General features: G+C 38.8%; 1 protein-coding gene across 1 annotated transcript in view; it reads left to right on the top strand.

Moving 5' to 3' along the window:
• Window positions 1-13787, top strand: part of LOC137103933 (ephrin type-A receptor 5) — a 54386-nt gene that overhangs the window by 19985 nt on the left and 20614 nt on the right. The window contains exons 4-8 of the mRNA XM_067484693.1: window positions 4582-4737; window positions 4959-5297; window positions 12335-12459; window positions 13274-13363; window positions 13537-13606. Coding sequence (XP_067340794.1) covers window positions 4582-4737; window positions 4959-5297; window positions 12335-12459; window positions 13274-13363; window positions 13537-13606 — 780 coding nt within the window. The remainder of the gene's footprint in view (window positions 1-4581; window positions 4738-4958; window positions 5298-12334; window positions 12460-13273; window positions 13364-13536; window positions 13607-13787) is intronic.

Below are 13787 nucleotides of genomic sequence, written 5' to 3' on the forward strand. Positions count from 1 at the left end.
TGTCTTAAGGGAGCTGTTGGAAATGGTGTTAATTTTGAAAATGACCACTCATGACTGACTGTAAGCTAATCTAGCTACCTCTTCAGTTATTTTATTTTCTAATATTAGTTGGCCACTTGCACTTACCAAAGCAGATTTTTCTCACAGAAACGATTACAAGCTTAAAACATCTTACATAACATAACATAACATTATATTACATGACCAGTTTTAACATCAAAATGTAGTTTGGTACATTGAGGGCCTTTAGTTGGGAATGTTTCTGAAGCATGACATTTACCTCTAATAAAATATTTTTTACATCATAGTGCTTAAACTTTGTTTAAAGATGTCTAACTTTTTTTGTACTTTGTTTTTGTGTTTTTAAATGTATTTTTGTGTATCCTTTAGTAGAAATACTGTATGGTCTAAAACATATAACTTGGAGAGGTGCTGTCATTGAACAGCACATTGTAAACTCATAAGGATGACTACCCAGTGTGTCAGAGTGTAGCAAAGTGGAGCACAGCGGGGAGAGGAAGGGCTGGGCAGTGAAGACTGTAGCTTAAAGCTAGAATATGCAACTTGGGCCAGTAGACTCTTGATCCTATGGCTTTTATGTTTTGTTTTGTTTTTTACCATATCATACATTGATAGTCTGTATGTATGCATGTGTCTGTGCTTATGGAAATAAATTTAAAGCCAGTATCCTACTCTATGTGGTCCTTAACTTCAACTCCTGTTGTGTTTCATAGCCCTTTCTCCCTTTGTCTCTTTCCCCTCTGCCTTAATCACTTACTCTCTCTAATCCCACCAAATGACAGCCAGTCATATAAATCAACATGTTTACAGTGAAATGTTTTGCAATTAAAGAGGATGCTCGTTAAGAAGCAGGACACCACTGGATCCTTAATTGCCTGGGATGCCAGTGTGTGATGCATATTAATTACGTATTAACCTCTCTCTCCCGCTCTTACGCACACACAAATGTATACAGCCACATTAGTGTGTATTGCATATTAATTACCTATTAGCCTTTGTGCTTTGCATTAAGAGCTGCATGGCATCAGAGAGACAGCTCGCCCAAGGGCAACACACATACACAATCACACACTCATACACCCTAATGCCACCAACACAGTCTATTCAAGTTGTATTCACAATGAGGAATGACCCATTTTATTCAGCCTGCCATGACCATAACTAATCCCACCACAGGTTGTGTGTGTGTGTGTGTCTGTGTGTATCTGTGTCTGTGTGTGTGTTTAAAATCATGTACAAATATATTTATGAGTGGGTGTGTCTCATAAAGACCATTACAGAGTTAAAGCACCTGGTCCACAGATCTAATTTTCTGCCTATATGGAGACATATTATTTTACACATCTAACAAGACAAGCGATACATTTTTTTGTGAGATGAAGAAAATTGTCATTAAATAAACAACTTAATTGAATTTTTTTCACATTAACTGGTACTATTAAGCTATAACATAAAATGGTCTAGGTTTAAATGTTCAGGGGTATGCTACTGGTACTACCTTGGATACTTTAACCTATTAAAGCCACACTATGGCATTGCTAAAATATACAGTATACAGTAATACAAAGAGGCATTTGTATGTACAGGATGTAGAAACAATTAGTAAAATATATAGTCAGCTGTACTTTGTGCTTTTCTTGTTGAACATACTGTTTACATTACAGTATTAATTATTGTAATTGCTTTATTCCAGTTTTAGCTTTCAATTAGTTGCCCTGGCCTTCATGCCCCTTTTCCCTGAGTGTGGCAAATCCTTAGACACATAATTAGGTGAAATATGTCAAAAAGGCAACACAAATTTCACTCCATATTATATTCATTTGCAAGCATGCTGTCATGTCTAACGATACATGTCTGTCAATAATTTCTTTATATGTTTGCGTTCCCTACAATGCATGGGTAATCTATTTACCCTGAATGGAAATGAGCAAAAATTTGTGATAGTAACTTCCTTAACATCTACTCTGGTGGTGACTATTAGTCAGCTGGCATTGGCTTTCATTGAAGCACCATGCAATGGATTGTTTTTAAAATCAGAAATTTGCACATTTTAATTGCAAATCTTTATATCATTCTTATAATTGTTTGTATCTTCCAGTGGAAATACATTTCCATCAATGGTTTTAATGTAATCAAATTGTACCATCTAATCTTTGTCACAGTATTATCAAATGTGTTACCAAATGGTAAACAGTAACATTATCAAAAAACAAATGCACATAGTTTTATTTACATATACTGTAAAGGTCAAACTTTACCATTTCACTCAGTTTTTCCCAAAAAAAAACTCTTGGATCATAATGAATATTAAATGATATATACTCCATGTGAGTGGTATAAATAGAACGCTGTCCTCAGTAGTGACAGCTGGCAGTGACAGTGGCCAACAGGCAAATATAAAAGAAAAAAATCTATACAAACCTAAAACTTGATGAACAGAAGATCTTCACTGTGCTCAAAACACACTGTTTGATTGGCAGTTGATCTTTAGGGAGTACAACACAGACACGCCAGGTGGTGAGAGCTTAGCACCAAAAATAAAGATAAATAAATAAAAATAATCACAGTTTTACTGTTGTGGTATCTGAATATCTGATAGTAGCATCTAAAATTATTAATAAACCCAGAGCAGTATTTTAGTTTCTGTCACTAGTTTTCCTTGCTTCTGTTTTTACTCTTCTCCACTCTACTTTTTCTCCTTTGTCTGTATATGTGAAATGAGCTGTCACCCTATTTTTATTGATTTGGCCTTGGGGATTTGGAGGATCGAGTCAAGGAGAGCCAGACACCAGACTATGGCAATAAATCTATATGCAACCATAAATGTGTGTGTGTGTGTGGCAATAAGCTGAAATACACAAAGAATCAAGTGTGTCCAATATGTTGGCAAAAGAACGAAAAGGTAGAAGTGTCATCACAAACTGCAATGATGAAGTATTAATTCACGAATAAATAATGGAAATTCAATAGAACATATATTTAGTAAAGAAGTCACAATCAGTACAGCTGTAGTCTCCAATTCCCAATGTATCCCACTAGCACTAAAAAATAGAAAAATTAATTCTATTATCATTATAGCATCTGAGTAAACTCGAGACATATATATGTGTGTCTGTGCTCTGTTAAGCATAACGTATGTCATCAGCTGTGTTACTGTCTGCTCAGACAAAACTAGGCCAGCTTCTTGAATGCCTCAATAGCAAAGTCTGGAGCTTACACACACATTTTCATGAAATGCTTCCCAGTTGTGTGTGTGTGTGTGTGTGTGTGTGTGGCAGAGGTGAGAGATCCGGGACAGAGGGGGGAATTTTTCAGCTCTAATGTTCCATGACAACAGACCAAGGTTCCGTCAAGGTGAATCAGAGCCACTGTTGCCCAAAACACACACAATCACAGACACACAAAATTCTCCACTGCTCTTCTGTCTCATCCTTTCACCACATCCTTTGTAAACTTGCTTTCTTTATCCCTTTCTCTTTTCCCACAATATTTTTTCCCTATTTTATTGTATGTCCTTTTTTCCTTCCCATATTTTCTCCTGTCTTTTATCCTACTGCCCCCATGTATGTGTAATGTATCATGCAATTCTTAATCAAAACTGTAGTAAATGGACCTCACACGAGCCATGTCAAGAAGCAATCAGTGGAAACAATAGCCCCTAACCTTACAGCCCTTAGAGGACAAACACATATGTCCAGTACACCTCTGTTCTCCTCCTCACAACACCACACTAAGAAATTTGTCAGTGACTATTCAATATTTATGGACACAATAATCTGGAACTTTGCCTATCAGAAGTCTATTACCCAGTTAGTATTTCATCCTTTGTAACATGTGTCTAATTATATCTGTCTGAGTACAACAGCAAAATCAGGAAGAAAATGATTCTGTGACAAGTGATTGGTTGGCTTGGGGGTGCAGCCATGGTGAAAGAGGTTGTTGATGTATTCTTGCGCGTTAACATTCTGATTGTGCCACCCTTCTGTCTACCTGCCCCACTTAGATCACCCCCCCTCACTGTGAGTTTGTCTGGGAGGTACAGAGATTATGGCCGTTTCTGTGCTCATATTTGTTTGTGTATGTTGCACATATGGGGCCGGGTGGGTGCAATATTGTGCAGCAGATGCAAGTGCAAACAGTGCATCAGGTGCTGGTTACGAATCACTGAACAGAAGACTGGCTATAAAAACAAAGGGGAAACCCCACAATAGGAAGCAATTGCACAGGATTGATAAAACAAATGTACCCCAGAGGGATTTAAGAGATATAAGAGAAATCAAATTTCAAAGGAACTAAATAAAACATTGGTGAAAGTTGCTTCTTTAATTTCTACTCTGTAACTGTGGAACTATATCTGATGAGGGACTTCAAAACAACCACAACCTCTCGGGGAGATTTTTCTACTTCTGTAATGCTGACCTCCATTTTTTTTTTTTTTTAAGGAAATAACCATGCTGCCCTGCTTCTCTCTCTGACTTTTTAAAAATTCTCACCACATAATTTCTACATTTTTGTACATCCACTGTTATCATCTCACCGCAATTCACCCTCATTTTTCAGTGTGCAAAGTGGGGTTTTACCGCTCGCTGCTGGACTCCTTGGCCTGCAGTAAATGTCCTCCTCACAGTGTAGCCAGGCAGACAGGAGCCGTTGCTTGCAGCTGTGAAGATGGATACTATAAGATTGACTCCGACCCTCCTTATATGGCTTGCACACGTGAGAATATACAAATATTTTACTTTTTCTACTTCTATTTCAGATTTTGCTGCTCTTTTTCAGAGCTCAACCGTGAGCAGCACAAACTTACTTTTCCTTTTGGATGTCATGCTTTTAAAAGTCAAGACACTAACTAGGCTTGACAATTTTCTATTTGTGCATCAAAATGGTGAATGTTTTTGTTTTGTTTTTTCCTTCTGACCTCTTTTCATCTCTCTCAGGTCCTCCCTCTGCACCACGTAATGCAATCTCCAATGTCAATGAGACCAGCGTCTTCCTGGAGTGGTCTGTTCCCTTGGAGACAGGTGGCAGGAAGGATGTCCACTACAACATCCTGTGCAGACGGGTCTTGCCAGAGGGAAGAGGTTTAGAAGAATGCGGCCCTAATGTCCGTTTTCTACCACGTCGTGTTGGTCTGTCAAACACCTCTGTGATGGTGGCCGACCTGCAGTCACACACCAACTACAGCTTCCTGCTTGAAGCTGTCAACGGGGTGTCAGAGCTGGCCAAAGACTATGCAAAGCAGTATGTGTCACTTAATGTGACAACCAATCAGGCAGGTATGTTAAGCCAGATCTGTCACAGCCATTCATGCATGCTTTTTAGCCAATCACAGCATCCCCATGAGCTCTCCAATCAGCACCACAGCTGTCCCATTTTTTTTTCTCTTAGTATTCAGGCCTATTCTGAATTTCCCAACAGAAATCACCATTTTGTCGTGACTCTGTTTTCTTCCCTCCTTATTGAAACTGCCACACATCAACCTGCCTGTCAGTTTCCAGGCGCGAATATCTGGGTCTGAAAACAAAGACACCAGATGATCAAATTATCACAGTATTTGTACAACAGATCTATCGCTGTATTAATTTCTGCTTGTGCACCATTCCTGCAGTGAATGAGGGAACAATTGCTCAGTTAAGAGCCTTTTTTGTTTTTGCCTTTGCATCCAAATATATCATTGAAAAAGCAGCTTGCACTCAATTAGCCAGTACATTTCATCAACGAGATTTGCTAGGAATCAGTACCATAATGAAAGCTCTTGGTTTGCAGTTTGTGTGGCGGCTGCTTTGTGTGTTAGCAGATGTTATTCTGCATGCCTATAAACAAGGATGAATCAAGCTGATGACATGTGCATTTCACATTAATTTTAGTCTGGAAAGTACTATTTTTGAGCAGAAAAGAAAACTTCAGATAGTATAATTTTTTTTGTGCTTGTACGGTAGCTGCTGACAAAATGTAATTATATGCTACTTCAGAGGAGCTTTGAACATCTTTGTAAGTGTGCTTGAGCAAGGCATTAAACCAACAAGACTTAAGTGAGCAGCTTAGTTGCCAAACATAAGAAACCACTTTAATATTGGACAATATAAGAGCTCCACTACCCACTACATAGCTGTGAATACTGGATGCTTTGCTACCTTCTAGTTAAGTAGAGATTAGAATTCATATCTGCTTTGGGAGCCCATTTTTATGTTTATGGGTGGTATGTGTTTATGTAGTTTATTTTATTTTCTTGTAATGAAATGGGTAGCACACGGTCTAATGAAAGAAAAATATGAGATAAATACTCTCTGCATTAAGGCATCCATCTGGAGGGAAGAATGGAGGAAAAAACATTTTTGAAGAGTGTTGGTTCTACTTTTTTACAACAGATGGCTCATTGGCAGTAGTAGTAGCAGTAGTAGTAGTAGTAGTAGTAGTAGCAGTAGTAGTAGTAGTAGTATGGGCACAGTTTGTAATGTGAGGGAGAGACAGACAGAGAGAGAGAGAGGCAGATGGTTGTCTGACAGACTGAAGTGCTGTCATTCCTCTAACTGTGTGGTCACTGTGGATGTCAGCAGACTGAGTGGATTACACCAGACTACACAACTCACACTGAGTTTATTGGAGTTGGATCTGGATTAAAGTTAGTCACTGGACCAAGTGGAGATTAGGGATTACGTTAGATTACACATGGCTATGAGAGTCCCAGACAGACACAACGTGCTGCTTCTTGGCATTGATGTGTTAAGGCTGCACCTTTTATATCACTTTAGAAACACTTAGGAGCAGTTACAAAAATAGATGATGATGATGATGATAGACATACTAATAGTAATAAACTGGGGGACACTAATGTAAACAAGGAGGAAGAACAAATACAAGATACATATTATGTATTATAAAGTACTTGCTTGGTTCCATCGGCACGCTGAACAGTGACAATGAGGTGTTAAGTGTGTAAAACCTGAAGGTGCTTCCCCCTCCAAAGGTCATAATGGTGAATGTGAACATTAACAAAATAAATGAAGAAAAAGCACAATAATAAAACAGTCATTATTGTGATGATTTTCCCAAATCCTTCCTTTTTGTCCTTCTGGTTCAGTCTCAAATAGCTTAACCATTTCAGGTGTACAAAAAATCATTAGGTATTAGGTAGTATATTGTATTTCAACTAGTCCAATTGAACTTGATCTGACTTCTGATGCTGGTCAACAAGTCTGCTGTTTTAAAAACCCTGTTTATCTATAACGTGAGTACAAAGAAATTAAAGACTGCTTTTACACAGTGCTGAAAAATATTAATTAACTGACTCTTCTGTTAAAAATTCTGACCATATCACAGAGACAATACTGTAAGGTGTCCAAACTTTTCCATATTCCACATTACTGCATCGAGCCTAGAACTTCAATCACCGGAGGTCTTCAGTTCAAGTGATTTACCAAACTAATTAGGATAATCATGTTACCAATAATCCTAAAACATTTAGTGTAATGAGCAGTTTAACATGCTCTGATGCTGCGCTTTGTGGCAGGAACAACCCATTGAGGACTGTTACAGCACTCTAAACATGTTTTCTATATTTATTTATTTATTTAGAACGTTTGTGTGACTTTGTGTTTTGACTGTGCGTCAGCTTGTGAGGGGGCAAAAAAGGCTAAAGCGACATACTGAGACTAAAGTACAGAAAGACGGAGGTGACAGGGAGACTCAGAGACAGAGAGAACGAGTCAGAGCATCTGTCGTTTGATGTGTGGGAAGTGTCACACTCGATAAGGGATCCATGAAATAGGTGATTTCACAAAGCCCCTGTGAAGCTCTGCTGAATAATAAAGTGTTGGTATTCGAAAGGAGAGCAAGAGAAATGCATGAAGGGAGGAGGAAAGAAGGACGGAACAACAGTGCAGAGTAAAGAGAAATGATGAGGTTATGAAAAGGAAAGAACATGTGGAGCTGCATAAAGAGAAATAAACAGAGGGGTAGGCTAAAGAGGCAAGAAGGAGATGGCAGACATTAACTGTTTGTACAGTTAATACAAACAGTTAATGTGAAAAACACTCTGGTTTAGCTGTGGTGTAGCTTAGTTATTTAAAAGGCAAGTCAGGTATTTTCCACTGCTTTGATGTTGCCTTTCTCATGAATACATAGTTTGATAACGTAGCTGGCTAGCAACCTGCATTGAGTAGTAGAATTCAAATTCAAAAGAAAAATGAATCAACAAATGTTCTGCAGGAACACCCATGCAACCTAAAGACATTTACTAAGCTTCTGAATCTCAGGTTTAGATAAAGCAAAAAAGATCTTGTGGAGGGATGAATGCAGTAGATGTTTGATTCCTTTTACACAAACAAAAATTACATTTAATAAGAACCAAATAAAATAACAGGGAAGCTTGAGCTTACAGAACATTCAGGCTTGTGTCAGTGGATTGGCTTTTTTCTGTTTATTTCTGTTCATTTGTGTTTTTATTCTGTTCACAGAGTAGGTTCAGGGTGTGGTAACTGTCCCATACATTGCCCCGAACATTGTTTTGCTATTATTAAATAACAATAGCAAATGAATTAAATAATTGAGATACATTAATTTGTGGGTATAGCGAAAACAAGCACAGTCTGGTACTTGCAGTTTTAGACATACAGTAGATACTGTTGATACTGTTATTGGAGTGTTTGCTCGGAATCTAAAATGAACTTAACTAAGACAGATGAGGCACTTGGTGGATCAGAGGAGAGCAGATATGGGGAGGAGAAGGAGAGAAGCTGGCCATGGGGCACATGGAGGCAGAAAGTATATGCAGCTTAAATTTGTGGTTAGGTGGCATCTTCCAGTACATATTAAGTATTACTGCTAGTAATCCTGATCCAACACTATTGTGGTTTTATGATCCTGGATGGCTTTCAGAACGGTTCATCCACTGTGGGATTCATTAAAGGTATTTTTGGGCATTGTGTGCCTTTCTAACAGTACGCCCTCTGGCATCAATCAATTTGTGCAACACTGCCTTTGCCACTTCACCATGCAGTCACCGTGGGCTTGTCAGTCGTCAACAGCTACTGGGCAGCTCGTTCATTAGCTAACATGTAAATAAGCAACCTGTACTTCTTTCCCAAGTTGTCCCAAGCAGCAGTTTGATTTAGTTTTCATCTGCATTCCTGTAGTCCAGGGACTGTCCCCAATAACCCTGACAGAAAGGTCCTGTTTATAGAAGGGTCTTTGAAGTGGCTCCATCTAGTGGAATTACAAGCACTCAAATACGAGTGATCAGCTCTGGCGACCACGATGGAGATGGAACGGGAGGGAGCCGATCCCGGTGAAATTGTGGCTTTTGTCAAATTGTGGTACTTTTTGTCACTTCATGGACCTTTTCCACAGAATGTCGTTACATACAAACTGAAAAGGCACAAACTTAGCATTGTGCTATCCTCAGTGGATCTTTATAGTAATTCAGAAAACAGTTGACACCGAATATGAGGAAAGACAGAAGTTACGTACAACAAATTCCATGGACTGACAAGTTGAATGTTATGCCTTAGGGCTGTGACACGCATAGCTGACGTCAACAAACTAGTGCCAACAACAACCAACTGCCCATGTAGTCATGTTTGTCTTGGTCAACAAGTGCTGTACTAGTACTAGTACAGCACTTGTTGATAAGAAGTGACCTGAACACGTTTCTGCAGAAGGCTACTAGGTTTTTTACAAACTTTGAACGCTGCAGCCTTACCTTACCGTGTTCACACCACCCTCAATCACCTGACGGCCGGATAAGAGTTTACAACGACAGTACAAGTTGTACTGGCTTTGTTAACAGTGGGATCTTTTTCTGGCGCACTGATTGGCGAAGCTGAACAGCCAATAGGAGTGGTCTCAGTGGCTGACACCACCCAATGCTGGTTCAACAGGCCGAACGCTTACTGTTAGGTAGGAGGTCAAGTTGCAAACAAAAGAGACAAAAGCAGCTTTGGTACTTTACAACCTTAATAAAGCCATTTTTCTCCTGTCTCCTATCTCTTCTTTTCATTCTGTCTTAGTCTATCTTTCTGTCATTCTCTGAGGGTAGTTAAAGGATAATAAACCAGATAGTTGAAGGCCTGTATTGATATTGTTGATGGTTCAGACAGATAACGGTCTGAGAAGCTTATGTTCTGCACTGTGATAAAATTGCTCTTATCTGAGGCCAGAGTTGTAACACTGGAGGGCTGCACTCGTCTGGTGAATAGCTTTAACAACCTTTGCCAGCCTCTCTGTTGGTTTAAAAAAAAAAAAGAAGATGTCTCAAAGCTACAGTCTGATGGAGAAAACAGAAAATCGCCTGACAGACATAAATTAGGGCAAAACATCAGGACTGTGTTCATTTGTTCTCAGTGTTGCTGTAGGTGCTCAGCAGAAGCAACACAAAGTGTGTGTGTTTAAACCACGAAGTGTGATTCCACTGTCTTCTCTGTTGCTAAAAGTGAAAAGTGTTGCTGGGGTCCTGTCTATACTCTTTCACCATGTCCCATACGCACTATCTCTCGCATTTTTGATTCTCACTTTTTTTTTTTTCCAACCCTTGTCTCCAACCCCAACACTTCCTTTAGCACCTCTTCTGCCATATTTTAAAAGACTTGTTTGTTTGGCCTCAGTAGCTGAGCGGTGCCACTTTTAGGCATCACATTGTTTAGAAAGGTGCCTCTGATGACTATTGCTGCTTTGAGTTTTCTGCATCTGTGGTTTTTGGTGAGAGAAAGCCGTTTAGTCTAATGTAAAAAGAAAAAAAATGGCCAAGTACAACTGTACGGTATGTTTTTAATTCTTAGTATTTTAGATGTGGATAGTCAAATCAAGTGTGTGCTATAGCCAACAACTTACAAGTTAGCGCTACGGGGCTTACAAAAATACAAAACTTTTGATTAAATATAGCGAGGCAGACTGCACCCATTTCTGGAGGATTTAAACTTAGGTTTTGGTGTATTGTTACCCCTTAATCCTTTATACCATTTAGGCATTGTGGGTGTGTGTGTTTGTGTGTGTGTGATTTGGTCTTTAGTTTCAGGCTTTTAAGATGCTGCAGATAACACTTCTGTGCGACCATCCACTCAGGATACAGTTACTGTGTTTGTAGCGATGATTTATTCCCTGTGGAGTTCTGCTGAGGTGATTGAAACCTAAACGGTGTTTAGCATTTGCAGTAAAGGAATACACACACACACACACACACACACACTATCAGGATGTTGCCTCAGGGAGCATTTTGCCTGGTTAAAAGCTCTTTATGTGTCAGAGACTCTAAAACTGTCCCAATGAGAGATGGGCCAACAGGTCAGGTTACAGCAGGACTGTTTCCATGATTGATGCAAAATCACACTGAACTTGCTTGACTTAAGAGCTTAAAGAAAAAAAAATACAAAGAAAGAATATTCCAAAAATCCAAAATATGAATACAAATTTCTCCCTTAGGCCAAATGAAGTTTTCTTCTTTGATGACAAGATTTTAGACATGAAGACATGAAAACAAGACAAAAGATTGATCCCATCATATCAACAGTGGAGACAGGAGTGTGTATAAACATGAATTCAACATATATAATAGTTGGGACATATTTTGCAGAAATTATTGTGTTTTCTGCTTTTATGGTGTTCGTTTATTCAATGCATTGGAGCAGTTTTACAATTTGTGTTGTCATCCTTTGCAGGCTGCCAAATTCAGTATGCTAAATGCTCTAAGCCAGATGTGAAGAACCATACACTTCATGACCACACTCTGCCAGCATGTACTAAATAGTGAGATATAAAGGGATAGTTTAATTAGGCGCAGGTGCACCTCATTGCCAGATTGCAGACATCTTTTTTTTTAGAGGCAAAGCGGCTTTGGAACCAAAAATAATCTCCCGGTTCAGTTAAAGCTCAGTGGACTGAGCCAAACAACCTCAGACAAACTGTGGTAACTAACAAACTTGGATTCTAACAAGAATCTCTGGGGAAATGTGGTGAAAAATACCATACTATTTTTCTTTGCCCTGTATTACAGAAATAAAATGACAGCAAAGACAAATACACAGTCTCATAGTGTACATTTTTGTTTTGTAAACCACCTCTTGTCACTAGCATCTTCATAATAATTTTTGGTCATTGGCCTTTGTTTTTTTTGTTTTTTTTTCTATGGATTCATCTTCACTTATGCTTCATAACGTACCTCTGTCACAGCAAGCATTACAATTAGTTCTGTGCATGTCAAAATCAAAGGACGAGGTGACATCAAAAGAAGATTGTATTTTAATCAATTAATGCAAATTGTTATTCATGCTTGAAGTCGTGCAATATTTTCAGTTTGGTGTGTGTGTGTTTATGTGTGCAGCACCCTCTCCAGTGACTGTAGTGAGGAAAGGTCATACAGGGAAGACCAGCATTGCTGTCTCCTGGGCGGAGCCTGATCGCCCCAACGGCATCATCCTGGAGTATGAGATCAAGTATTTTGAAAAGGTAACAAAGTTTTATTATTTTTCTTAAACTTTTATTCATGCATTATGAAATAATTGTGCAGATTGGAATGTGAAAGTTAGACTTGGTCTTTTAGGAAATGTAATTACACCTTAACTTAAAGACTCCTTATTAATTTTTATTTTAAAGTTTTCCCATACTAGCTTTTTATTATCTGGATATTGTCTTGACAGAATATTCCACTCCTCAGCTGTATATAACAAGTTGTTTTAGAGGAATTGTCAGATCAAGATGGTTGTAATTGGATCCAAGCACGTTAAATATACATCCAGTTTGCTTTGATAAAGTGGCTTTTAAATCAGGTCCACTGAGAAAACCTTTACTTCAAAACGAGCTCTACAGATGTGCAACGTGATCCCTGTATTCAGATCATTGTTCCTGTGCCCTTCCTTTCTTCTCTCTTTTATTGTCTGATGCCTTTTTTCACTCTGAAGGTCAGAATAAAGGTATACAGGAGAGCTGAGCAGGGTTTGTGGTCAGTGGTTAGCTAATGGCTTCAGGCTAATGGAGGGGGCATTTAGCTGTGTTTAAACCTGATGTGGTTACAGTTAGGTAAACTGATCTGTACACACACGCACTTAGACACATTCAAGCTCACACACGTACTACAGGTAGCTTAGCCATAGAAATGTGTGGAAGAATAGGAAAAAAAGATGCAGGTGCAAGCAAGAATACACATACATATTCAAAATATGATGGAATGATTTGTATTGAATGGAATCAAGTCAATGAAAATACATGCAACATATGAATGACCTACTCAACAGTAAAGCTTTCTCGCATTCTCTGGCGACAGGAGCAGGATTCCAGTTACACTATAATAAAGTCCAAAGAAACCGAGATGGTGGTGGAGGGCCTGAAGCCATCCTCAGTCTACATCTTTCAGGTTAATTCTGGGAAAATGGGAACTGATTATGAGATTACAAATGAAAAAAAAAACATTTAAAAACGGTTTGTGGAAGTGGCATGCTCACTATACCGTTATATAAACAACATATACAAGTACATTGTAGTATTTACTATGTTTGATGTCACATATATGGATCTGATGCATTACAGGTGCGAGCCAGGACCTCAGCAGGCTACGGAGCATTTAGCCGACGATTTGAATTCCAGACCAGCCCTTACTGTGAGTACACCTGAGAGAGAAAGAGAGTGATAAGAGAGAGAGAGCATGACAGTACATCGAAGTTCAGCTTGTATATGACTCCCACCTGTTTTTGGAGCCTGCATCGACAATAGATGCCAGGTGTCGTTTTATTTCTCTGTATGTGTGCTTGTATGCTCTGTTAGTGTTTCTTACTCTTTAT

This window comes from Channa argus, chromosome 18, assembly GCF_033026475.1.
Source record: "Channa argus isolate prfri chromosome 18, Channa argus male v1.0, whole genome shotgun sequence".
NCBI classification, from domain to species: domain Eukaryota; kingdom Metazoa; phylum Chordata; class Actinopteri; order Anabantiformes; family Channidae; genus Channa; species Channa argus.